The sequence below is a fragment of the Drosophila serrata genome, unplaced genomic scaffold (assembly GCF_035046125.1).
Source record: "Drosophila serrata isolate PLE 108 unplaced genomic scaffold, ASM3504612v1 contig_360, whole genome shotgun sequence".
Lineage (NCBI taxonomy): Eukaryota > Metazoa > Arthropoda > Insecta > Diptera > Drosophilidae > Drosophila > Drosophila serrata.
Genome location: NW_028257258.1, coordinates 568,243 through 594,207, shown reverse-complemented (window position 1 = coordinate 594,207; position 25,965 = coordinate 568,243). Strand labels below are relative to the sequence as shown.

At 43.0% G+C, this 25,965-nt stretch overlaps 3 protein-coding genes and 1 long non-coding RNA gene across 7 annotated transcripts in view; 2 read left to right on the top strand and 2 right to left on the bottom strand.

Annotated features, from left to right (window-relative positions):
• Positions 1-15,218, top strand: part of alpha-Man-IIb (alpha-Mannosidase class II b) — a 23,225-nt gene extending 8,007 nt beyond the window's left edge. For 3 of the 4 annotated variants that reach the window (XM_020962968.2, XM_086838869.1, XM_086838868.1), the window contains 3 exons: positions 10,095-12,635; positions 12,695-13,238; positions 13,304-15,218. In XM_020962968.2, the coding sequence (XP_020818627.2) occupies positions 10,193-12,635; positions 12,695-13,238; positions 13,304-14,075 (3,759 nt within the window). In that variant the 5' untranslated portion in view covers positions 10,095-10,192 and the 3' untranslated portion in view covers positions 14,076-15,218. Of the gene's footprint in view, positions 1-765; positions 904-10,094; positions 12,636-12,694; positions 13,239-13,303 lie in introns of those variants that run through there. The other variant, XM_020962967.2, reaches the window with a different exon arrangement.
• Positions 8,303-9,245, bottom strand: LOC147642761 (uncharacterized). Its single transcript, XR_015273032.1, has 2 exons — positions 8,880-9,245; positions 8,303-8,802 (listed from the first exon to the last, which is right to left on the bottom strand). It is a non-coding gene; the product is annotated as an uncharacterized LOC147642761 (long non-coding RNA).
• On the bottom strand, positions 15,131-25,965 carry rec (minichromosome maintenance 8 factor recombination-defective). Its single transcript, XM_020962970.2, has 2 exons — positions 23,683-25,965; positions 15,131-16,274 (listed from the first exon to the last, which is right to left on the bottom strand). Exons 1-2 carry the CDS (start codon positions 25,932-25,934, stop codon positions 15,875-15,877), a joined length of 2,652 nt encoding a protein of 883 aa, XP_020818629.2. The 5' UTR covers positions 25,935-25,965; the 3' UTR covers positions 15,131-15,874.
• Positions 18,658-23,670, top strand: LOC110191950 (nose resistant to fluoxetine protein 6). The gene is made up of 8 exons (XM_020962971.2): positions 18,658-19,160; positions 20,182-20,477; positions 21,240-21,405; positions 21,848-22,551; positions 22,611-22,804; positions 22,868-23,208; positions 23,270-23,412; positions 23,486-23,670. Exons 1-8 carry the CDS (start codon positions 19,097-19,099, stop codon positions 23,588-23,590), a joined length of 2,013 nt encoding a protein of 670 aa, XP_020818630.2. The 5' UTR covers positions 18,658-19,096; the 3' UTR covers positions 23,591-23,670.

Below are 25,965 nucleotides of genomic sequence, written 5' to 3'. Positions count from 1 at the left end.
TATTCTGATCTTATTTCATCAAACATTTCCATACTGTATTTAATACAGGAACTAAATATGGCCTTTGGGTATCCGGTTTCCTTTATATTTAATGCCACACGCCTTGGATCATTCCCCCCTTTCCAATTCCTCTTGTCACTTAAGACAGCCCCGTATATCGATTACTTCGATAAGTGTCTTTCCCCCTGGTTTCGTGCCGGGCCACTAAAATTAGCCTGGTCGAACGACACGACCCCCAGCCAAGGCAGCTGTCGGGTAATGCTCCCAGGTTCGACTCCGAATCGGACTCCAACTCCGTGAGGTTATTATTTATTTTCATTAGTTCATACTCAAATTTCCCCCACCGCTCGCGGATGGCGTGCTGTCAATTTTCCGGTGGCAGGTTTTCGGGGGAAACAGCGATGTCATGTCATCATGCAATCATATTGCTTTACCACATACATCGCCTCGCACAAAATAATAATCATTCGATCCTCGTTTCGCCCAGTTCCCTCCACAGGCAGAGAGAGATCTCAATGGCACACACCGCATTATCCGACGGCTGCTAATGATGCGTGACAAAGGCTGCCAATGTGGCAGTGGAGGGAACGCGCCATGAATTGGCCAAAAGCGTATGGGACACGTATGGGTTAGATGTTCCCCCTGGCTCCATTATAATTGAAGTTAGTCACAGATTGTGTCATTTGGCTTTGGTTTTGGCCACAGTCACACTTGGTTAGAAGCTCGCATTTCACTTCTTTTTTTTTTTTTGCTAAATAGTGCAGAACTTGCCGCGGTGCTCAACGGTTGTTATTGGTCATCGAATTCGGTGTTTGTTTAGTCAGTGATTTGTGACCCAATTGCTAATGAGCTGAGCTGTTGAGTTTGTTTGGAAAACTGTAAATAAAAGGCAACAATTAATATGTGAGTAAATACGTGAATTGGCTTAAAAAGCATGTCTATGTAGAAATTGATATGCTGAGATATGTTATTTGAGTAGGATTAAATCAGAATCTTAGGTATTTACTTTGATTGCTTTTCCTTAAATTATAGAACCCTTTTCAAAGGATTACCAACAGCAGATACATACCTTTAATTTCTCCAGTAATTTAGAGGAAATCCGCTTTGTTGGCCTCATTAAACCCAACCAAGCCCTCAATTAGTTTACACTTTAAAATCAACAGTGAGTCGGAGGTTTTATTTCTTTGGTTAAACAAATAGAGACAATATGAGGGGACCCCGGGACCTACTTCACACCAGCCCCGTATCTGTATCTGTATCTGGATCTCGGTGGAGTGAATGGTGTCAAACTGTTTGAGGCTCCAGCTCGCTCTGCGTTCCCACAATGCCACGCGTATTATGAGGCGGGTATTCTACACCATATTTACTTACGTTCATATATGGCAACGATTGGTAACTGTAAACCTGTTACATATACCGCAACTGAGTGAGTGAGTGAGTGTTTTCCCACCACTTAACTCCATGAAATTGAAACGGAAAATTTCATAATCAAAGCCATAAACGTTGCTATTGTTTCCAACGCTCATAAAGACCCCCACCCGGATGCCATCTTTTCTTTGTCTAAGCCCAGCGTGTAATAACGAAAAAACAAAAACAAGAATTAATTTTCATTTCATTTTCCTTTGCGTACACACACAAAGGTTCAACACAGAAACAGCAAACTCTGCGGCGAAAAACCTTCCATATAATGCAAAAAATAAAGTCTCACGTTCCGCACATTTTATGAGGCGACTTGTGCCCAGTGCTTTGTCAGCATTTATGACATTTTATAGCTTTCGGCGTTAAGGTCTTAGACCAAGCCATATCAATAAGTTAATACGGTGCCAGTGGACGTGCAGAATCTTAAATTGTTAGAAATGGAAGCTTAAATAAAGGAACAAGAGGATATAAAGTGTAGCAGAAAATAGAAAGGATAATTAACTTCTTATATTTTCAACGAAGGAGTATATTAAGTAGGTATACCATATTCTCTTAAATATTTGGTTATTAAATCATTCATAAATTGCTGACTCGACTGATTTGCTGTTGAAAAAATAAAAGAACAACTACCTTGAAACAATTTGCACAGCGTGGAGAGGAATTCCATTAATTAGTGGCAAATCAATTGGAATCACCTAATTGGAAAAATATATACGAACCCATATACCATAGATAATTCGATTAGTTGTTCAAGTGCGTGGAACGGAAGTACTCTTGGTGCGCCAATTTTCCGTAATAAATTGCAGATATTGGAAAATGAGTTATGATTGCTTGATAACCGCAACCGCTATAGTGAAAACCGATATGATCGATGTTGTTAGAGTTTGTGGAGGAAACCAGCTACTTTCTCAAGGTGATCGGTAAGTCACAGTTCCTGAGGGAATTATGGAAAATCCAGATATGGCAATCGTGAATCGTACATTTCTCCGCTCGCCAAATGTTTCTTTTGTAATTTCAATGACATTTAATCAACGTTGGCGCTACTCCCGCCGCCACCTTCTCCTCCTTCTCAATCCCTTTATGGTCTGACTGGTCCGTGCATTTGGCCAAGTTTATGGGCCCAGACTTTAATGTTGAGCTTGCTGTTGCCTTTGCTGTTAGTATACCCTTTCAGGGAGGTATTATATTTGTGAGGAAACACTTGCCAAGTGCACATATAAATTTTTAAAGTATTTACAACTGTACTTGAAAACTGAATGTTGGAGTTAACACACCTTAAAATGTACTTGAGTTTTTAATGCTTTAATAAATAGTTTCTTAACTTAAAATTTCCCAAATAATTATTTGAAAAATCTTTTAATCAGAGATTCCATATTTTGCCATTTGTAGGGTATTTCCCGATTCGATCCCTGAACCCTTTTCCTTTTTTTTTGTTGTTTGTTTGTCCATATGTCACGTTTGGCGTCGCTGCATAAGTGAGTAACTGTGAATTCGCCGGGTTAGCTGGAAAGTTCCTCTTGTCTAACGGCTTTCGGCTTTCCAGGGGTATTCCCCGCAGCCAGTTCGCTTCGTTGCTCTGCCATTGACATGGGGAGCTTACTGCAGCCCCGGAGCAGTTCTTTTTTTTTAGAGGGTTTTGTTTTTGGCTCCATTTACCCAATTGCGGCTAGGTCGAGTGGGTGGGTTGGGTGGTTTAAGTGAGTGAGTCACAAGGAAAGGTGTGATGGGAGGAGTTACTTTTGTTCTATAGACATTGTAAAAAACAGCAAGTGAAAAGCCATAAATCTTGTAAGGAAAGCAACGATGTGTTTTTAATGAGGTACTATTTCAGGTGCTAATGCTTAGGGAAGGTAATTGAGGTGTAATAATAAAATAATATAAAAAAATAAAGTATATACTCTCTCTTTATAATTTCATTTCAAACTAGTTTGTTTAAGTGATTATTATAAACAATTATTACTGCTATTTTAGGTAGCATCAGTAATTAGACATTTCCATAGTTGAATTCTTATAGCTATATATATACATAGCTTGAAAAGTTATTACTTCCACACTACGAAAATGATATACCCTTGCAGTTTGGCTATATATCAAATTTGATTAAAAGTTATAATTTTTTTTCTTAAAATTATTCGATCATTTTTATGTATATATGTATATATACATATGTATATATATATATATATATATATATATATATATATATATATATATATATATATATATATATATATAACGTATGATATATATGGTCCACCGATTCGCCATGTTCCGACTTAAATAATAGTAAAATTATAAAAAAGACTAACTCCATAGTTTCATTCAAATAGCTTGCTCTTAAATTTGTTCCAAAACAAATCTCCCACATGTGGGCATATGATTCCCAACTGGTTCAAACATCCCCGGAACGAAGTGACTTCTGCCGGCCAAGTCACAGATATGTGTTGTGTTACAAAAGTTGCAAGTCATTGTTTATTAGTGTTCAAAGGTAGTAACAGATCATAGATACTTACTGGTCATAGATACTTACTGGCCATAGATAATTAGTGGCTATAGATACTTACTGTTCAGAGTTACTTATTGCTCATAGTTACTTAGTGCTCATTGTTAATTGCTGGTCATAGTTACTTACTGGGCATAGTTACTCACTGATCCAAAATCACATCTCGCACATATGTGCATATGATTCCCAACTGGTTTAAACATCCCCGGAACGAAGTGACTTCTGCCGGCCAAGTCACAGATATGTGTTGTGTTACAAAAGTTGCAAGTCATTGTTTATAAGTGTTCAAAGGTAGTAACAGATCATAGATACTTACTGGTCATAGATACTTACTGGCCATAGATAATTAGTGGCTATAGATACTTACTGTTCAGAGTTACTTATTGCTCATAGTTACTTAGTGCTCATAGTTAATTGCTGATCATAGTTTATTGCTGGGCATAGTTAATCACTGATCCAAAATCACGTCTCGCACGTATGTGCATATGATTCCCAACTGGTTTAAACATCCCCGGAACGAAGTGACTTCTGCCGGCCAAGTCACAGATATGTGTTGTGTTACAAAAGTTGCAAGTCATTGTTTATTAGTGTTCAAAGGTAGTAACAGATCATAGATACTTACTGGTCATAGATACTTACTGGCCATAGATAATTAGTGGCTATAGATACTTACTGTTCAGAGTTACTTATTGCTCATAGTTACTTAGTGCTCATTGTTAATTGCTGATCATAGTTATTTATTGGCCATAGTTACTCACTGATCCAAAATCACATCTCGCACATATGTGCATATGATTCCCAACTGGTTCAAACATCCCCGGAACGAAGTGACTTCTGCCGGCCAAGTCTTAGAAATGTGTTGTGTTACAAAAGTTGCAAGTCATTGTTTATTAGTGTTCAAAGGTAGTAACAGATCATAGATACTTACTGGTCATAGATACTTACTGGCCATAGATAATTAGTGGCTATAGATACTTACTGTTCAGAGTTACTTATTGCTCATAGTTACTTAATGCTCATAGTTACTTAGTGCTCATTGTTAATTGCTGATCATAGTTACTTACTGGGCATAGTTACTCACTGATCCAAAATCACATCTCGCACATATGTGCAAATGATTCCCAACTGGTTTAAACATCCCCGGAACGAAGTGACTTCTGCCGGCCAAGTCACAGATATGTGTTGTGTTACAAAAGTTGCAAGTCATTGTTTATTAGTGTTCAAAGGTAGTAACAGATCACAGATACTTACTGGTCATAGATACTTACTAGCCATAGAAAATTAGTGGCTATAGATACTTACTGTTCAGAGTTACTTATTGCTCATAGTTACTTAAGGCTCATAGTTACTTAGTGCTCATTGTTAATTGCTGATCATAGTTATTTACTGGGCATAGTTACTCACTGATCCAAAATCACATCTCGCACATATGTGCATATGATTCCCAACTGGTTCAAACATCCCCAGAACGAAGTGACTTCTGCCGGCCGAGTCTTAGAAATGTGTTGTGTTACAAAAGTTGCAAGTCATTGTTTATTAGTGTTCAAAGGTAGTATCAGATCACAGATACTTACTGGTCATAGATACTTACTGGCCATAGAAAATTAGTGGCTATAGATACTTACTGTTCAGAGTTACTTATTGCTCATAGTTACTTAAGGCTCATAGTTACTTAGTGCTCATTGTTAATTGCTGATCATAGTTATTTACTGGGCATAGTTACTCACTGATCCAAAATCACATCTCGCACATATGTGCATATGATTCCCAACTGGTTCAAACATCCCCGGAACGAAGTGACTTCTGCCGGCCGAGTCTTAGAAATGTGTTTTGTTTCAAAAGTTGCAAGTCATTGTTTATTAGTGTTCAAAGGTAGTAAAAGATCATAGATACTTACTGTTCAGAGTTACTTACTGGTTATAGTTAATTACTGCTCATAGTTACTTACTGCTTAGACGGAGGGACAGACGGACATGGCTAGATCGACTCAGCTATTGATGCTGATCCAGAATATATATACTTTGTATGGTCAGATATGACTCCTTCACTGCGTTGCAAACTTTTGCCTGAAATTATAATACCCTGCAAGGGTATAAAAAGTGGAGCAACCTAGATTATTATAATCAGAATTCTGGCACATCTTTGGCCAGATCTTGACAACTTCCTTTGGTAATTGCCATACGCCCTCGCCCCCAAGACTGCCATAATTCCTAGGCCTGTTCTTGGCTTGGTTGTTGTTGCTCCGCTGACTATGCTAATGGCCCACTAGCATAGCTCTTAGATGGGCTAAAAGCGATTTTTTTTTTTTTTTTTTTTTTTTTTTTTTGTTTTGTGTCTGCTGCGATTATACATGGTGGGCACATGCCAAACCCACACGCTCCACTGGCGGCTTAACCGCCGCATTACTCATGCTCATCTGCCCCGGAAAATTGCCATAACTGGTTCTTCCCTGTCCCTTTCACCCGCCATTTCCCCTCATTCATGGGATCTTTGGTGCAACGCTAGTTTCTTTAATTAAAAATGCATGAAGTCTTTGTCAAGTTCCGGGACCTAAGCTACACCCTCTGCCCCCGACAGAGTTCCCTTTTTCGGCCAGTAAACTCCAGCTGCCTTGCCACTCCCAAAAGTCCAAAGTCAGAGTTGAAATTTTTGTGTATTTTTTGTCTGCAATTTTTTTGTTTAACAACTTTCTGTGCTTGCCGCTAAGAAAACAGTTTTTTAACCGTTTTTAGTTTTCAGTTTGGCAAGGGGTTGCGAAGTAGAGTAAAGGGTTTTTCAGTTCGCCTTCAGCTGCAGCTGCAATTTCCGTGCCATTTATGAAAACTATTGTTCTGGCTCTTGTTTTTTTTACACTTACCAGTTTTGAACTGAATTTATGTTCACAATTTTGCCTTCTGCCTTTCGTTGCCTTCGTTTAAGCCGCCTTTTCGGCCTTCTTAGGTGACTGGAATGACTTTCAATTAACGTTTCGCTAGAAACTTTTAATTAAGGGAAATTACATTTCTTTTTGCTGGAATTTTAAGGTGTTGCAATTACGACCATTGTAATTCTTATGTAAATACAATGGCAAACAATAAAGTGCTAAATTTGTTTCCCTTCTTTTGAGATTGTTCAAAAGTTTCTAAACTAAAATTGCATTGGAAAAGTATTATGAAATTGAATAACAGCGATACAAAACTTTGGGGTGCGCCCAAAAATAAAAATAAAACAGGAACGGCAAACAACAAAGTATACAATTGATTTACCGGGAGAGTGCTTTCAAAAAAGTTTTTCATATACAAAACTACAAATTTGGTCGGTACGACGGGGCCACAAAGAAAAGCAACCAAACCAATCAATACATCAGAGAAACCAATTTTGAGATGGTTTAAAAAGATTGTAGACTATTGAATACCTATTAAATAAATACCTTTCTCTATTATTATAAATATATATATTTGTATAACAAAAAGAGAGCCTTGCTTAATTAAACAGAATTCAAAATAAGAAAGTTTAACTAAATGTCTGTTTGAACCAAAAGATCTTTGAGATTGTAAGAGATGGCTTTGTGATAAAAATGTATGTTGAAATGTACTAAAACTAAACTACTAAAATATCTACTGTTTTGCTTATATTCTAAATCATTAGTTGCAAAATAAGCCTTTTATATCAATCAAAATACCCATAACACCCATGAATCCTTACACAAAACGGTAGCAAAGATATCCATTTGCATTGAGCACACTCACATGGCGCTTCGTGTTGCAACTCTGAACGAAATTAAGCTTCCTCACAGGAGGCGTCAAGGGGTTAAGAGGCGTCTGGGGGGGGGCTAAGAGGCACAAAGGAGCAAGGAAATCGGCAGAGCAAAAGGCAAAGTCTGTGATGAAGGACCCAGAGCGGAGCAGTTTGGGACAAGGTGGCGGAAAAACTGACTTTTTGAGTTGGGTTTTTCTCTCCCGATGCTGATGTGTAGGGGGATTCACAAAAAAGGAAAGCAGACAAACACGCACACTCACAAACAGCACAGGAAGCTAGCAGCTAAATGAGAATGGGAAGGAAAAACAAGAATAAAAAACAATTTCCAACGCAAAGTTATATTGTGCAGAAAAGCAGGAAAGTGAATGCAAAAGGATAACATGTCAAAAGGAACCGAAGGATGCTACGTGTTGACTCCCAGATGAAGGTTGTCGTCTATTCAGGGCCATACAAAAAGGTTGACAGAGTGCAATTTGCAATGGAATCAAATTTGCCAGAAAACTCTTGCCTTGCCAACATTCGTGATGACAGCAGCACGAATCGCTTGGGCTATCTCAATCTATCTTCTAACTAAATACACAGGGGAAAATTCAAATCATTTCCATGAAATCAACAAATAAGGGAAGCGTATGAAGTCATAAATAATATAAAGTCATAACAAGTGGGAATGTATTTAATATTATTAAAACAATTGGGAACATGTAACATGATTTGATATTTGTGATTTAGGAAACTAAACCATATTTGTATACTATATTGTATTAAGTGTTCTAAAACATTCTGCTTTTTTCATCTTGCTTTTTTTCTGTTTATTTTGAAGTTACTTATTGGCTAGCAAAACGCTTTAGATAACTCATCGACAAGATGCCCACAGCAGTTGACATTCGACTTCCTTGGTTTTCTTTTTTTTTTTGCAGGAAGTTATCAGGTCCCATTTGGTGGTCGGAAGGAAGTGAAAATATTGGGCTAATTGAAATAATTGAAGGAAACTTTGCTCAAGAGCAGAGAACTTTGTTAGTATCAGAGATCTCTGAATGCCTTGTGGTCTCCCCCTTCATATTTTTTTTCATTAGCTGTCCCAGTTTGAGCCCTGCCTTAGTTCCTTAGTTTTCTCAGTTTTTCCGCACGCCCTGCACATTTCTCTGTGGAGCAAAGCAAAGAAAGAAAAAAAAAGAGAAATAAATGGGTCTCTTGGGACAGAGGGAAACGTTTAAATTACCATAGGAGCATGGGAATGGGATAGCGTCAAGTGTTTTGCATTTTCCTGCTGGTTCTGTTCCGTCCGGTGACAGGTGGTGGCGATGGCGATGGCTATGGCTGTGGCGGTGGCGGTGGCTTGTGGCAACATCACTTAATGTCCGCTGATTAGCATACGAGCTAAGCTGTGGAGCAGCTCCCTCCGCTCGGGTGCAACCCCTTTGGCTAATTGAAACATTTGAATCGAGCTGAATGCCCGCTGAATGACGATGCTGCTCGTCGGAGCTTAAATGCCTTTTAAATCTTAATTAAATTTAATGCAGCAGCAGCGTATATGTATGTAGCTGCCAGAGATGGTGTTTGCTCTGCGTGTCGAATAGAAATAAAAACCTAAATTATGACAGAGGTGAATAAATCATCATGTGCTGCAATGGAAATGGTTCATTTTTGTTTTTACAATTCTCTTAACTTGGTTTGCTGTAGTTTTTCTCTTTTGTTTTGTTTGTTTGTTTTTGCTTGTGCATATTCCACACATTTTGTTGTTTCTGTTGTGAACTATTAATTTATTTGTCCGCAGAAGGGGGGAGGGTATAAAACACCATCATTGGGGGTAAAAGTTTATGCCAAACTATGCAATAATTTCATCATTGCAAAAAGTTTTGTGAACATGTGAAGAGTTTTTGATTGAGTTTTCAGTTTGCAGAGTTCGGTTAAGTTAGTTTGACTTGCTGCTGCTGGCTTCTGATGTGCTGACGTAGTTGGAGATCTGAACTTTGGACTTTAGCATATCTGAAGAATAGAGAAATAGGGTTCAATATGTAATTGTTTAATTCCTTCGAAGAGCAGCCGTTTAAAGAGACTTGCACAGCACCTAAACACTGCCTTGTTCTTGATAACGTCTCGCCAGCATTTATGCATTCCTTACACCAGGCCCCAGGCACTTGACTCTCCCTCGTCCCTGTTATGGTTTAATTAAATTCTCCACAAAACTTCCTGTCCTTTCGTCCACATGAAATATTCAAACACTTTTGCGGTAAGGACAGCCCAGACAGGATTAGTGCTGGGGGAAAATAGAATCAGAGGGAGGATTAAGCTGGGCATGGAGCAGGGGAAGCTGATCCGCTTTGCTAACTATGATTTTTTGGTTGCTTCTTGCTAACTGAAGCTTAAACTATATTTTTAAAGCACATTTACTAGGGTTTTGACTAATATAATATAAATGAATTCCATTTTACAGATGTAGAACACACTCAAGGCCAGGCCACGGAAGCTCAGCAGCGAGATCTTTCCTTGGAATCCCAGTGAGGGACAAAGATTTGAACCCAACTCTTCAGGATGTCGTTTAAGCTCTTTCGCCGCGGCTCAGCTCGCTGCATTGGCCTGCTGTCGGCGTTTGTGACAATCCTACTCTGCCTCTACTACATCTCCATTGGTCAGCCCAATCCGGCGCCCGTTTCCGAAACCGGAGTACCCACGGCTGCGTTACGGGGATCGCCTTTGAATGGCCTCATCGGCTTCAATGTGGGCGGTGGCTCGCCCTCGATCATCCACCAACAGCAGCTACAGAAACTGCATGCGGCCGTTGTCTCAAACCAGAAGAGATTACCGGAGCAAGCGGACGTAACCAGGGAGTTGCCGTCCGAGGAGCCGCAGTACTCCAACAGCCAGTGGGGCGACAAGTGCTACGAGCTGATCGAAAGTAATACAAACATCACGGCGAACCAGGAGCACAGCAAGTTCGATTTCCAGCCGGAGTGGATGCGCTCGAAGGAGTACTGGGATCGTGGCTTCGAGGAGCGTTTTGATGCTCAGAAGAAGGACAAGCAGCGGCCTCCGCTGAAGATAATCGTGGTGCCACACTCCCACAATGATCCTGGCTGGCTGAAGACCTTCACCAACTACTTCCAGTCGGATTCGCGGCAGATCCTGAACCTCCTGGTGACCAAAATGCAGGAGTACACGGACATGACATTCATCTGGTCGGAGATCAGTTTCCTGCAGTTGTGGTGGGACCAGGCACATCCCACCAAGCAGCGAGCTCTGAAGCGGCTAATCGATTCGGGACGCATCGAAATTACCACCGGCGGCTGGGTAATGACTGATGAGGCAAATGTCCATGTTTATCCCATGTTGGATCAGTTGATCGAGGGCCATCAGTGGCTGAAGAACAACCTGAATGTTACCCCGAAGGTGGGCTGGTCCATTGACCCCTTCGGGCATGGCAGCACGGTGCCGTATCTGCTTTCTGGAGCGAACTTCGAGGGAGCCATTATCCAGAGGATTCATTATGCTTGGAAGCAGTGGTTCGCCCGGCAGCAGTCGGGTGACTTCGTCTGGAAGCCATATTGGAGGAGTAAAAGCGGCAAGCCTAGTGAAACTGGTTCCCTGCTCACCCACAACATGCCCTTCGATATTTACTCGATCAAGGGATCATGCGGACCCCATCCATTCATCTGTCTGAACTTTGACTTTCGCAAGATCCCTGGCGAGTACACCGAGTACTCTGTGAAGGCGCAGTTCATAACCGATGACAATCTGGAAGCCAAGGCACAACTCCTCCTGGAGCAGTACGCCCGGACTGCCTCGCTCTTTCCGCACAATGTGGCTCTTATTCCGGTGGGCGATGATTTCCGCTACAACAAAGAGCGTGAAGTGGACCAGCAGTATCAGAACTACAAGAAGCTGATTGATCACATCATGGCCAATCGGCGGCTGTACAACGCTGATATCCGCTTTGGCACGCCCAGTGATTACTTCGAGGCCATCAAGGAGCGCATGAAGGATCACAGTCCTGGTTTCCCGAGCTTCAAGGGCGACTTCTTCGTTTACTCGGACATATTCTCGGAAGGCAGGCCGGCATATTGGTCGGGATACTTCACCACCCGTCCCTTTTACAAGCTATTGAGCTCTGAGCTGGAGCACCACCTGCGTTCTGCCGAGATTCTCTTCACGCTGGCCTACAACACTGCTCGTCAGGCGAAGCATGAGAATGCGATTAAGATCTACGAGAAGAACTACGAGCTCATCATTAATGCCAGGCGTAACTTGGGACTCTTCCAGCACCACGATGCCATCACTGGAACCTCTAAGGCTGCGGTTATGCGCGACTATGCCATGCGTCTGTTCGAGAGCACCCAGAACATGGTCAAGATGCAGGAATCCTGCCTGGAGCTGCTGCTCCAAAAGGGTCAGCCTCGCCACCATGGCTTCGTGCTTAGTGAATTCGAACGCGATAACTTTAATAAGCTGCCACGAAAGATGCCCATTCAGATGGTCAACGGAGATGATTCCACTCCTACAGCTTCGGCAAGAGGAACTGGAGCGGGTGGTGCAGCTTCTACCGGATCTGTGGGAAGCTTTGTGCTCTACAACTCCCTGGCCCAGAAGCGCATCGAGATTGTCACACTGCGGGTGCAGCATCCCAATGTTAAGATCCTCAATGATAAGGGTGTGGAGCTAATTCACATCCAGATCAATCCGGTGTGGAACATTACCGAGTCCTACGAGCAGGAAGTGGGCACATCCGTCTCCGGAACGATGGGACGCATTCGCACCTCAACCCGTCAATTCGAGGTGATGTTTGTAGCCGAGTTGGAGCCGTTATCTCTTACCACGTATCGCGTCCATGTTGATGAGGTCAACTACAAGCGGAACATTGCGACCATTTATTGTGATGAGTGCACGGAGCCGGCGGCTGCGGCAGCGCCAGGCTCTAGTCCGCCGGGAGAAATTGAAACCCCCCCAACTCCAGTGTTTGAGGCGCGTGCCAAGCCTGCGGGTATGTTGATATCTTTATTTTTTCGATTATATGTTACTGATATATTTTCTGCTCTCCAGGCGACATCCAACTGGAGAATCCGCACATGCGCCTGCTATTCGACGAGAAGAGCGGCTTCCTCAAGACCATCACGCGCAAGAACCAGAAGAAGGAGCTTCTGAAGCCGATGCAGTGCAATATCAAGTTCGCTGCCTATCGCAGTGCCCAGTTCCATTCGGGTGCATATCTCTTCAAGACGGATCCCGAGCAGAGTGAGGCCGAGAAGGAAGTGCTTGAGGGCTACACGGACGTGCGCATTATTATCACCTCGGGACCGATTGCCAGCGACGTCACTGTCATCTATGGTCCCTTCCTGGCCCATACGGTGCGCATTTTTAACACACGAACCCACCTGGATGCTGCTATATATGTCGAAAACGATATTGACTTCGAGCCACCACCAAAGAACCGGGAGACGGAGCTGTTTATGCGACTGATCACCAACATAGACAATATTGCTCAAGCGCCCATGCAGCGTGATCCACTTAAGGAGCCGGCGGAGACGGGACCCATGCCGGAGCTGCCGATCTTCTACAGCGATCAGAACGGTTTTCAGTATCATGAGTAAGTAAAGCAATTTGCTGATGGAGATGGAATCCAAACTAATCCTTATTTCCCTCTTCGTTTAGACGCATCAAAGTGCCCGCCATTGGCATCGAGGGCAACTACTTCCCCATAACCTCGGGCGCCTTCATCCAGGATACACGTCTCCGTCTAACCCTGCTTACCACTCACGCTCAGGGCGCAGCCAGCTACGAGCCCGGCCAGCTGGAGGTGATGCTAGACCGGCGCACGTTGTACGACGACTATCGTGGCATGGGCGAAGGCGTTGTGGACAGCCGGTTGACGCGGCACAAGTTCTGGCTTCTGGTGGAGGATCTGCCGGGTGGTCAGCAACCTATCCAGCCACCCAGCTACAAGGTTCTCAGCCAACAGGCCCAGCATCTGGCCAACGCCTTACGCTACCCGCCAAATCTTTACTTTTTAAGTAACCTTGACCAACCGGAACTGGCTCCGGCGCTGCTGCCTCTGGTCAGGCTTCTACCGAAGGGAGCGTTGCCCTGTGACGTGCACTTGACCACCCTTCGCACCCTCTCCGATCCAGAGCTGCAGCTGTTTCCGTCCGCCTCGGCCTTGCTGGTGCTGCACCGGCAAGGGTTTGATTGCGGCGTGAGCGCTGGCAAGGAATTAGGTATACAGGCTGTATGCCCGCTATCCAGCAAGGGTTTGGGCAACGTGCAGCTAGGTCAGCTGAGCTTGATCACTATCGAAGCCACCAGCCTGACGGGGATGGAAAAGAAGCCGTCCACGGATAGCCTACGCTTACGCTCGCTGGCTGAGGTCAGTTTGGAGCCGATGGAGCTGCGCACCTTCAACCTCACATTCCGGGCAGAAGTGTGAGGAGGCAATTACGATGGCATATTTAGCTGAAATATTTATTGTATTTATTTGTTGCTTAGCTCTAATTTATTAGTGTTAAGCGCCAAGTGCAAAGTTCTTAGCTTTATTTAGTTCTCGTCACGTCTACTACTGTCTGTCTGCAACAGTTTTGAAAGTACAAAGCACACGACGTATACATAGAATAGGGTGGGTAGATTTTGTATATTTTTGTTTGTTTGTTTAATTAATCTGGAAGGATAAGGATAGAGGATAGAGATAGAGGTGAAATGCTGATAAGCTTCCTTCCATTATAATTTTATTTCTGAAATCTTTCATACCCACCCACCCAAGCATACAGAAAGACAAGCCCAAATGGCAGCCCGACTCCATGCAATCAATGCCCAAAGACACAACCACTTGACTGCTGAGGGCCAATCTAACCAAGCTTCATATTATATTTACCTTAACTTGTGCAATAATATAATGATCTTGAACTACACTTGAAACAATGGAAATGATGATGCAGCTATTAGCCTAAGGATTAGCTTGATTATTTTAGATTGAAATATTTAGACAGCAAACTAGACAAATTTTGCGTTCTCGTTTGCGCGTTATGCGTTCGCATCGATTTTTTTAGACTGATTAGCCTAAAAGCTATTGCAAAATTGGCTCGTACATATTATAAATCTCATTCGTTCTAACACTGATCCTAACCCTTATCTGAAACTAACCCAAAACCAAGTATATAGCGATTGTAAACCCTTAAATAGGCTATAAGTTTTAAATGAGCAGACGTAGCAGTGGGGTAGGAAAAATATAAGCCAAATATTACATTACATTCACTAGCAATATTGTACATAGTCGAATAGGATTTCCAGGCACGGTATATATAGAAATATATTAAATAGCTCCACCTAGACATAAGTCCCCATCTCAACTCTCTGGTATAACCTTGTATACGAGGGTCAAATAGTTACTACTGATGACTACTTACAGAATCAGACATAAACATTCAAAGCGAGCAAGACAAACACTTTAGTAAACCCGTAAAGTAGGAAAAGAAAGCAGCAATGGATAGAACGGATTTGTGTATTTATTTATAAAGAATCGTATTACATTTAAATTTTATGAATACAAGAAAATAAAGTATTAAATGGAAACCAATCAAAGTGCGCTTTCTATCTGTTGATAAGATGGGTGTTCTTTTTTCGTATTTTTACACACCATTTTATTTTTAAGCCCTTAAAGCTTTAGTATAGAAGACATATGTATATCGAGGAGGACATGGTATATCTACCAAGTTTCATATTTGAAATTGTTAAATAAGGAAAACTATAGCATTTAACGTTAAATTATACAATATATATATATATATAATATATATATATCAAGTGTCAGAATAATATTAAAATAGATTAATATATTTTTTGAAAGGTCATAAAGAATATAGTCTGCTAGTTAGCTATATAGATTTATGTACTGATCTGGGAAACTGGGAGGTATAAACATTTTTGGTTAGTGTAACTACGTTAATACTTAAGCTCCTGAAAGTATGCTTTATTTTGCAAAGAACCCCATTGAACCGGAAAAGGAAATGACTAATGACAGCTGGGAAGCACCTTAATTACTCTTAATTATTGATTTAACAATTAGATTGTTAAGTTTACAATCTTTAATAGTAATAGGAAATAGAAACTAGAGCTGGAAATATTGCCTCATTAGAGCAATGTACTTGATGGGCCACTTAACTAATAGTTAACAACAAAATAACAATCGCAGACGAGTCAAATATTTACTTGGGCATTTGTATAGATTTTCGCTCAGTCCGGAACCACTTCGTACATGTTTGCGCCCTTCATGAGCAAATAGCCGCCCATGTTGGCCGTCTCTACCAACTGACTTATGCCCGTCAAGATGCCAGCCCGCGCTCCGATCTCCCTTAGCTCATCGAACTCAAAGATTCGCCGTCCCAGCGCCGCCGATCGTCGTTGCAACATTTGCACAAAATTGCGCAGTTGAGCGCCTCTACCACCTCCTCCGCCGCCGCCGCCTCCTCTAGCTCCAGATCCGCGCCTTAGGTCGCCATCTGGCTTGAGGCTGGTCTGGGTGATACTCTCCGTAAGCAGGGCGATCACATCACGCACATGCTGTGAATTTACCATGTGCGACAGATCCAGGCGGGCACGTGCCTGGGAAAGGTGAATCAGGCCCAGAAGTTGTCTGCAAGTGGAAGTAAGTAAATTAAATTAGTTAATATTAAATATTTATTTGATTATTTCTATTGAATTAAATTTAAAACATTTTCTTAAGGTGGAAGAACACTATAAAAGAAGGTTTGACATATATAATAAATATATTTGTCGGCTATAAATATTTTTCTTAACTGCCCGATAAAAGTATAATCTTAAATCAAACAACATTCATGTGATATATTATAAACTTTTAAATACTGATATAAAGCTAATAAAATTGCAATTTAATTGAATGCTTTTATAGAATGGCTGTCTTTGTATGATTCTGCAAAAATGCAAATTAATGTGCATTAGCTAATTTAATAAATTCCGATACCAGATAAGAAAGTGTCTCCCATTAGCTTTTAGTTTTAAGTATATTTGGAATTTATACCTATACCAATAACAAAAGGTAAAATATATGTATGTGCATAAGGTTGTAGTAATTATACCCTTGCAGGGTATTATAACTTTAGTCACAAGTATGCAAGGCAGTGAAAGATCATATTAAGTATATACTCTTATATATAAGCATTAAAAATTAAGTCGATCCAACCAAGTTTATCTGACTCTCCGCCTCTATCTCTATCCGTATCTCTATTTCTATCTCTCTTTCTCTCTGCCTCTCTTACTCCTTATCTAAATATTTTTCGGTATGGGTATCTCTCTCTTAGTATCTCTGAGACAACTCAATGTCTCTCTCTGCCTATCTCAAGAGATATCTCTTTCTCCCTAGCTCTCATTTTCTCTGCTCTCTTTGCTTGGAGAGTATAAATACAGGCACTACCGTTGCGCCGACTTCATTCTATGCGCGGCCTCCCGAGTGTTAACATCTATAGTAATATGCAAGTGATAGTGATTGCCCTCCGACCCTAAAAATATCACCTGACCAATGCAATACATCTGGATAACCACGAAGAAGCACACTTCGATGATAAGCCTAATTGAGGTCACCAAGATTATAAATATGCACTGGAAGGAATCAGACAATGACAAAAAAGGATAACCGTGTGTCCTCTACTTCGGTAAGTTTTAATTAAATTTAAAAAAATTTAAATTTCAATTCAGCATGAAAACCTATCCGAATTGATAATAAAGCCTTTTGGACTTAGAATGGCTTTTTTTTTAATTTATTTTATATTAATATTATCTAATAATATTAATAAAGACTAGACTAAAGAATGCGAATATTTTAAATCTTTTTGATTGTGTCAAAAGTCATATATGTTCCGATTCGCCGTTCAGTATTGTCCCTGGTCAGTTTAGTTTTGAATTAACACATTCATCATGTATTCATATTAATAAATCCTATTGCTGGTGTGACAATTATTACAGATTCTACTGTTTATTATTTTTGCACTTTAATAGTGACTAGCTAATAACTTAGTTAATGCACATAAACTTGTACAAATGTTTAAATTAAAATCAATTTATACGAAAACTAGTTTGTTTTCTAGTACTTTCTATTTACTATTGCAAGGATTTGGTATCTACCCATTTCATAGTGACTCCGCAATATTTGTTTAAATAATGTGCATAAAATTGTTGTGTTGAAAATGTCACTTATTATAGAAGCAAACATGGTAATTAAATAGTGAGAATATTGAACCTGGTCAGTTTTGTTTTAATTATTGCGTCAATCCCACATAGGTTGTATGGTAATTTAAGAAATGCTTTGCGATAAATCTTATTTAGTAATATATCTTATTATTCAAATACAAGTATGCTAACTAATTTCATTCAAAACTATTTGCTCTTTCGATTCAACAAACTATTTACAACGTAGTTCTCGTCTAATTAATCCATGTCTGGCTTACTACCGTAAGTGGAAACCAGGTTTGTTGCCTAAGTCTTTTGATGTTTTCCCCTTTACAAAAGAACTTAACAAGTCTTTCCTAAAATTCTTTCGTATTACAAGCTTAAAAGCTATTATTAAGGGCCCTAGGGTTCAACATGATGTGGTCTACGTGACCTCCAATTAATTTCGCATTTTGTTTTCGTCATATTTTACGCTGTTCAGTTAGAATTCGATGTCCAAAAATGAGAATATTCATCCCATATTGGCCAGGTGGATTAGAAACGTGTTTTGCCAGTAAAGAGAATATTGTAGGGCCCAGATGGCCCTAAGTTTATGCCCAATAACTGATAAACAACATGGAAACATAAATCAGTTGGATGTGGGCGACTACCTAAACCACCAGCATCGAACATGTTCCAACGCATTTGGGGGCTTTTGCGTTGTTTTGCTTTATTTTTCGGAAACCAACGCATCTCCGGTTGAGTTTTGAAACCTTTTGCCGCTGTCCAAACAACTGCATCGACGTCGGCGGCGGCGGCAGCAGCGAAAATCCAGAGCTCCAGAGGCTTTAACCACACACATCTGCCCCGCTCGGGCTTCATTCTCGCCTCGCCCGTTGTCGCAAGCGGATCGGTTCGGTTTGGTGTTCAGCCATCGAAAGCTATCTCTATCTACCGGGAGTCAAGTGCATTTCCTAACATCGTTGGCATTGGCCGGAGAGCAGCCCCTGGGTCTGGTCACCGGAGCATCCGTCGTGCATCGTGCATCTGCATCTGCTTTTTGTTTCACTTCATTTATTTCGTGTCGCGTCGGTTGATGTGCTGTTGATGAAACTCTGACTTCTTATTGTTAGTGTTGCATTTGATTGGTTGGTATATTAAGCCCACGGCAATTTCTGCTGTTGTTGGGTGACGAAAGTGCCAAGAGTCTTTCAAAGTCAATCAATTAGAGAGTGCATTACGGTTGTCGATTGGATCCATCATTATCGCCATCATCATCATCATCATCCCACGATGATGCTACACATCGTGCTTTTGGCGTCGATTTTAACGGCTGCGCAATGCTTTCAATTAAACAGTAAGTTGCAATAATAAACTATTGTAGACAGGATTAATGTTTCGTGTAAAAACCATTTATGGGCCATAAAAAAGATTCTATTAATTGTAGGGTAGGATTTATTTTATGGTTAAATGATATAACATTGAGTGAGTCCCATGTGGGATTTTCAGAGAACTGAGAGGAAAACACTTCTAGAATAAAATTTCCCTCAATTCCATTTAATCCTTTTTTAAATACATTTTTACATCAAACATTTTGACCTTAAGATCTATTCATAGAACAATGTGGAAAGAATAATTTAATGTAATCTTTGAATTCTCACCTGTTGAGGTAGGAATGTGGGCTATAAATTTTGAATTGAAAACCACTCAATTACCGTCTTTAAGCGCTGGAGGTTAAATTACGTATTGTCTAATGCAAATACGGAAATTGAACACTTAAAAAAAAATTGAACAAATATTACGTTATGCAAATATAACGTGCTTAGATTACATGCTATGCTTGTCAATCGATATAAACTAAAGATCAGTTGGGCTTGGCAAATAGTTTAACCCGTTCATCTGTCTGCACCTGCTCCTCCCATTCGCGTGATCCACGCCAAAAGTTCCCCTTCCGAAATTGGAGGCACACAAAACATCTCCAGACAACACCAATGACGGAGCATTTATTTTGACAATGAAATTAAATAAGCCAAAGTGTCTGGTATTTGACAAGAGATTGAGGCTGCCTGCCAAGCACTTGGCCAGCGAAAAAATGGCAAAACAATTACATTGTTTACATTTGTTCGTTTGGTTTTTTCCCCCCGACTCAGAATAGAGGAAGATGCTGCCCACAAATAAATGCAAAACAAGTTCGAGTTCGGGTTGAAGAAACGTGTTTCCTTTCACTCGAATTAACTGCCATTGAACCCGGCAACTGGTGGTTCTTCTGTAGAAAAAGGATCTGCCCAGTGGAAACTAGTTTTCCCACTTAATGAGCTGATTCATCTGCTGATTCCTTATGATGTTTCTCGATCCGTCTTTTACCCTTCTCCTTGCAGTGACGCAGTTCTACGAGATGCCTCCGCTGTATGATTTCGATGACTACGATCGCTGCCTTCAGGAGTACGATGGACAGGCCTCCACTTACTGCTTCGTCCGGGCGGAAGTGCAGCCGGATGAGTCAGTGGCCGCCTGGCGGGCCATTGCCGAGATTTCGCAGTACGATCGCCATCACCTCGATCATACCCAGCTCTACTTCGGCCTCTGCCTGCGGGAGTGTGAGGCATCACTGGCCGATTTGGATAAAAGTGAACTGGCGGCCCTGGAGGCCGGCCTGCTGACGGGAAATGCAAAGGTAAGGCCACACAGAGGTGTCACCTCATTGGAATCGATTCAGCCCAAGCTAACGATCGATTTAATTCAATCGGCAAACACTCTGATGGGCAAAGATATATATATATATTTCAAAACTAAGGCGTCGCTTGTAATGGCACAGAAGCTGTGATAACAGAGCCAAAGTTTATTCAACTTGAACTCACAACGTGAGCTACAGATTAACGGATCAGTGGCTTAGTTTAAAAGGGGCCTTCTTTGGATTTTATTTTGCCTATTAAGTTGAGATTTTACTCAACAATCTATCACTTAATTATTATTATGACTTTTTGTTTCTGTTTCAATTTAATGGATAATTTCAAGGGCAAGACTGATTTTCAAAATGTATTTAACACATTTGTTTTAAATGGGTCTTCAGCCCCCATTGTAGACGCCTATGTTTGAACGCTTGATCTTCATCTTCATTACCTATAAATATTGCATAAATTACAGCAGGAAAATCCGCTGATTAAACATGGGATAGCTGGGGTAATGGCTGCTGGCTGGAGATGAGAGATTGGGCATCGTGTGGCCACTGCCATTGATGCAGTCGCCATCAAAATGCATTTACGATGGCTGATTACACAAAGGGCTTGTGTCGTTGAGTTGACTTAGGCGTTGGCCAAATGGAAATGGGCAGCGAAATCCGATCCAATTCGATCAAATCACACGCATTTCTTTCAAGGCCAAGGGCTTTGGTATTTTTATTTTTATGATCCCCTCATGGCTAAATCTCTTTGGACAGGTGAACGTGTATCTGGACTTGTTCTCGATGGAAGCAGAAAGCCGCCAGCGGCATCAGCGCCTAACGAATGCCTGCCTTAATTGGCGGCTGCAGCGTCAGGGATTCGGCTTGATGGCCAAGAGCGTGGTGGAGTACTGCTACGAGGCGGGACGCCAGGTCGAAGATGGTAAGTAAGCCACAGTTATAAGAATTATATCAATAATTTTAATAAGCTTTAAATGTGTTAAATTAACTTTCATGGCAATGTCCCAGTCAGCAAAGATTTAATTGATTGCAAATAACAATAACAGGTATTATAAATTTAATACCTTGATTGCCATAGCTTTTCAGGGTGCAGTGAAAGGTCGTACAACTTATGGACTTAAGAATTGAGCTGCTTTAACAATTACTTAAGAATAAATTGATTCTCCCATAATTTCATTCATTCTGGTTGATTCTATTTTAGAGCTAAGCAGCGTGGAAAATTACTCGCTTCTATTATCTGAAACAACTCTTTCAATTATCATACTATCATTAAAGCAACCTGAAATCACTTAATGCATTTTAAAGGATTAAAGATTGAATTTTAACTGAATTTAAGATAACAAACAATGTTGGTTCATCCGCAGATGCCTGGAACCTTTCTTTCTATGCAATTCTTGGTGCCCTTATGGTTCTGGCCTGCCTGAGCAGCTTGGTTGATCTCCACCTGAAGCGGGGGCGTCACGACAAGATGCTCAAGGAACGGGACCACTACAAGACGCCGCCAAAGAGCACCACCCAGCAGGTGCTGCTCACCTTTTCAGTAGCCCGGAATTGGTATCGCCTCAACCAGGAGCCATGTGGCAAGATTGGCCGCGAGTTGCGCTTCCTTGACTGCTTCAAGTTCTTTGCCATGTTCATGGTGATCTTTGCGCACACAAATTGGGTGATTTACGAGAGTGCGATTAGTAATCCTCAAGATCCGGAGCGGATGCTTCACTCGGCAGCGGGAACGCTGCTTGTCTCTGGATCCCTAATCACAGTCACTTTCTTCGTTATCAGCGGTCTGCTCTTGACCATCAACTGGTTGGCGGCCACTCGAACAATGCAAACTAAGAGAGATACCTGGAGCTTTGGCCAGTATTCCTTGCTCTTTGTGAAATTCAACGTCTTCCGATACATCCGACTGACCATTCCCTATGGCTTTGTCCTACTGATGAGCGGCGTTTACTTTGATAACGCTGGTGGCCCAATGTGGCGACACATCTTTGAGCGGGAGCAACTGTCCTGCCGGCGCAACTGGTGGACAAATCTCCTGTACATCAACAACTTTGTGCGAACGGACGAGCGGGTAAGGATTGCTATGTTCAAGGTTATGAGGATTGTAAATCATTTAATCCCTTCCTACAGTGCCTGCTCCAGTGTTGGTATTTGGCAGCGGACACACACTCTTTTATGCTGAGCTTGGTGGTGCTGATGCTGGGCCATCGCTTCGCCAAATGGAGCAAGCAGCTCTATGCTGGTGTGTTGGCTTTCTTTGTGGTCCTTCCAGCAGTTCTCACCTATGTTATGGACTACTATCCCATATTTATACCTACGCCACAGTAAGTAATCGGGATTAAATATCCATAATCCGCATAACTCACTCATCTGTCCAACTTGAACAGAACCCAAAAGGACTCCTTTATCGGAGATCGTCAGTTTACCGAGTTCTACACTTCTTCATTGATGAACTTCGGTTGCTATTTCTGTGGAGTCCTGGCCGCCTTGGTCTATGATCAGTTATCCTTAAAGCAGTATAAGCTGCGGGAGCTAAAATGCTTCCAGCTACTCTGGTTCACTCTTATCCCGGTGGGGGTCTTGTGGATGTTCAGTGCCCACCCCATCTTCCAGCATTATTATGTGGCTCCGTCCGCCATTTGGGGAGCCTTGTATGCCGGTCTCCAGCGTAATATCTGGGGCTTCGGTCTGGCCGTTTTTATAGTGGGCATGGCGGGCAAGGTGGGATGTGAGTATTGATTAAAAGGTTTCTTTGGGGATCCATCTTATTGATATTTACATCTTCCCAGGGATCTTCCGCAAGTTCTCCTGTCTGCCGATATTCCGTATCCTGGGTCGGCTTACATATGGAGCATTTATTATCCACCTTTTGGTGGCACGAATTGTCTTGGCCACGGTGAGGGAGCCACTTTACTTTGGCACTGGCATGATGGTGAGTATAACCAGGGCTACCAAAGATATAACAAGCAAATATATCTAACTTTCATATTACTTTATCTCCTCAGTTCGCTTTTATCTTGTTCACGGTTACCGTGTCCTATCTGTGCTCCTTCCTGCTGGCCATCTTCCTCGAGTTGCCCGTCTCCTCCTTCCTCAAGCTAATGCGATAGTCCCCAAATAGCCTAACTTATAGATTACTTTTAGTTAGAATAAGATAACATAACTTAAATAAATCTACCAATGTCCAAAAGAGTGCACTCACCCCGCTCCAATTTGGCTGGAATCACCATCCTCCAAGGCACCGCCACCTTGAAGCTCCAAAAAGAATCGCAGGATGTCATGGCAAGCCTCCTCTTTCAGCAGAGGACTCACTTGTTGGCGGGCATAGGAAAGGAACTTCTTGATCAGAATGGGTGGCAGCAAGTCCAATTCCTCTTCGTCGGGTAGCAGCTCCAGGCGCCTGTCCAGATCGTAGTCCTGCTGCATGATGCTATCATTGTCATCCTCATACTTAATCGAATTTTCATCCGCTCCTGTCACATGGAAGGTGGCCTGGCACATGGACTCACTCATCTTAGGTTTTAGTGCGTAACGAGCTGCGATCCTCGCACGCTTTTTGGCACCAGCATGGAGTGCCCTCACGTGGGCGGTAAGAGACATGTCCCTGTCGGCCGATGGCTTGTCCAGTAGTACGTAGACGAGGTGAAACTCCCGCAGCAAGGCTGGCGCTATGTGAATGTTCTGCAGCAAGTAACGTCCTTCGTCGTACTGTCCCCTCTGCGGATTCGCGCAGGCGATAACCGAGGGTTTTGCCGGAAAGCAGGCAAAGGCTCCAGCCAGCGGTAGGTTAACTTCCCCCGATTGCATACACTGAAGCAGTACCGCCTGCTTGGAGGCCAGTTTGTCCACATCGTCGAGGGTACAATGTCCGCCACCACTGGCCGCCATCAAGGCACCGGCCTGCAGAACGCGCTTGTTTCGCCCAGCAAAGGTCACACCTAACCGCTGGGCAGACTGGGCTCCACGTTTTCCACTTACGTGGGCACCACGCTCCGTGATCTGTGAGCAGCTCTGCAGAATCTTGGTTTTGCCGATGCCGGGATCTCCCACAAGAAGAACGTTAATGGGCTGGGCTTGTTTCCCACCACTCCCTCCGAGAAGAGAGAGCAAACAGGCGGCCTTGGGCAGTTCATGTCCATAGACCTCCGGGGCAATCGATTGAACCAGGAGCTTGAAGCTATTGGGCTCTGCATTGATCACTGCAATGGCTTCCAGATCGCGCTCGCTGAACTCCTGCTGGATACACGCCGCATCCTTGACACTCACCGCCTTGAGATACGGCCGCATCTGGTTAGAAGAATCTGCTGCATCCTCGCCCAGTTCTTGCAGCTTGAGCACTCCGGTTACGACGACCTCCTGGCCCACTCGAACCGCATCCACCAGATCGTGTCGCAGCTCCACGTCGATCTCTCCTGGCAGGCTGCTCTCGTAGTCGTGGATCTGTGCCAGGCTGGACTCCTCCAGGCGAATAATCTGTCTAACGGCTAGCCGCGTGTACGGGGAGCTACGTAGCGCTAGAAACCCTTCGCGTGCCACACACTCTTGGCGCTTGCACAGGTAGGGACGGGGCTGAAAGGTGCCGCGCTGACGCATCGCCATCACCATCTGGCAGCGGGTGCAACGGAAGGCCTGCCAGGAGAGGTTGTAGCCCGGCTCACCCACGTTGCTGACGGTGCCGCGCACGGCGAACAGTGAGTCGACACGGTTGTGGCTGATCTCGCTCATCGGTTCCACGGGCACAAAGTTCTCTGGTCGCACGTAGATCTTGCGCACTTGTGTCTGTAGTGGCGGAATGTATTGCTCTGCCGTGGAGACAACACTCACTGTGGTTTCGTTGGCGTCCAAAAGGTGGTTCGTCACCACCGTGTGCATGGCCAGCGACAGAGTGGATAGGGTGCGCAGTGGATGCTCTCGCAGATCGTCGGCAAGTCCAGGCCACATTTCCATCAGTTGGGCATCCTGAAGGATACCGTCGGCGGGTAGGATGAAGAAGCCTCTCTCCCGGGCCCGCACAAAATCGTAGTCGTGTGGATGGCGTTGGAAATGCGCTTCCACGGCCATAATCCTCCGGGCATGCTCATTGCCCTCCTCGTAATTCTCACGCAGGAAGTACAGCCTCCAGCCGGGATACGCCCGCGGATTGTCCACCGCAATGCTCTGCACCTGGAGTCCGTCCTCCGGAGCGGCATAGTTTTCGGGCCGCAGGAAGCTGCAGTCCAGATTGGCATCGCGACCCCGCCTGCTGGATGGACGGTTCCAGCCTCTCGGTTGCCGGTTAGCAGTTTCGGCTGCACCTGGGTCAGGTTGCTCCTGATTTGGTTCTCGGTTGCCGCGCGCAGGAATCACGCGGCCGTTGCGTCGAAAGTAGAAGTATGGGCGGTAGGCGCCGCCGCCACGACCACGCCCACGCACAAACCGCGAAGGAGCCCGGCCCCGGGTAGGCGGAGGATTCATTTTAACTTTACAATGTTTTCCAAAAGTTCGC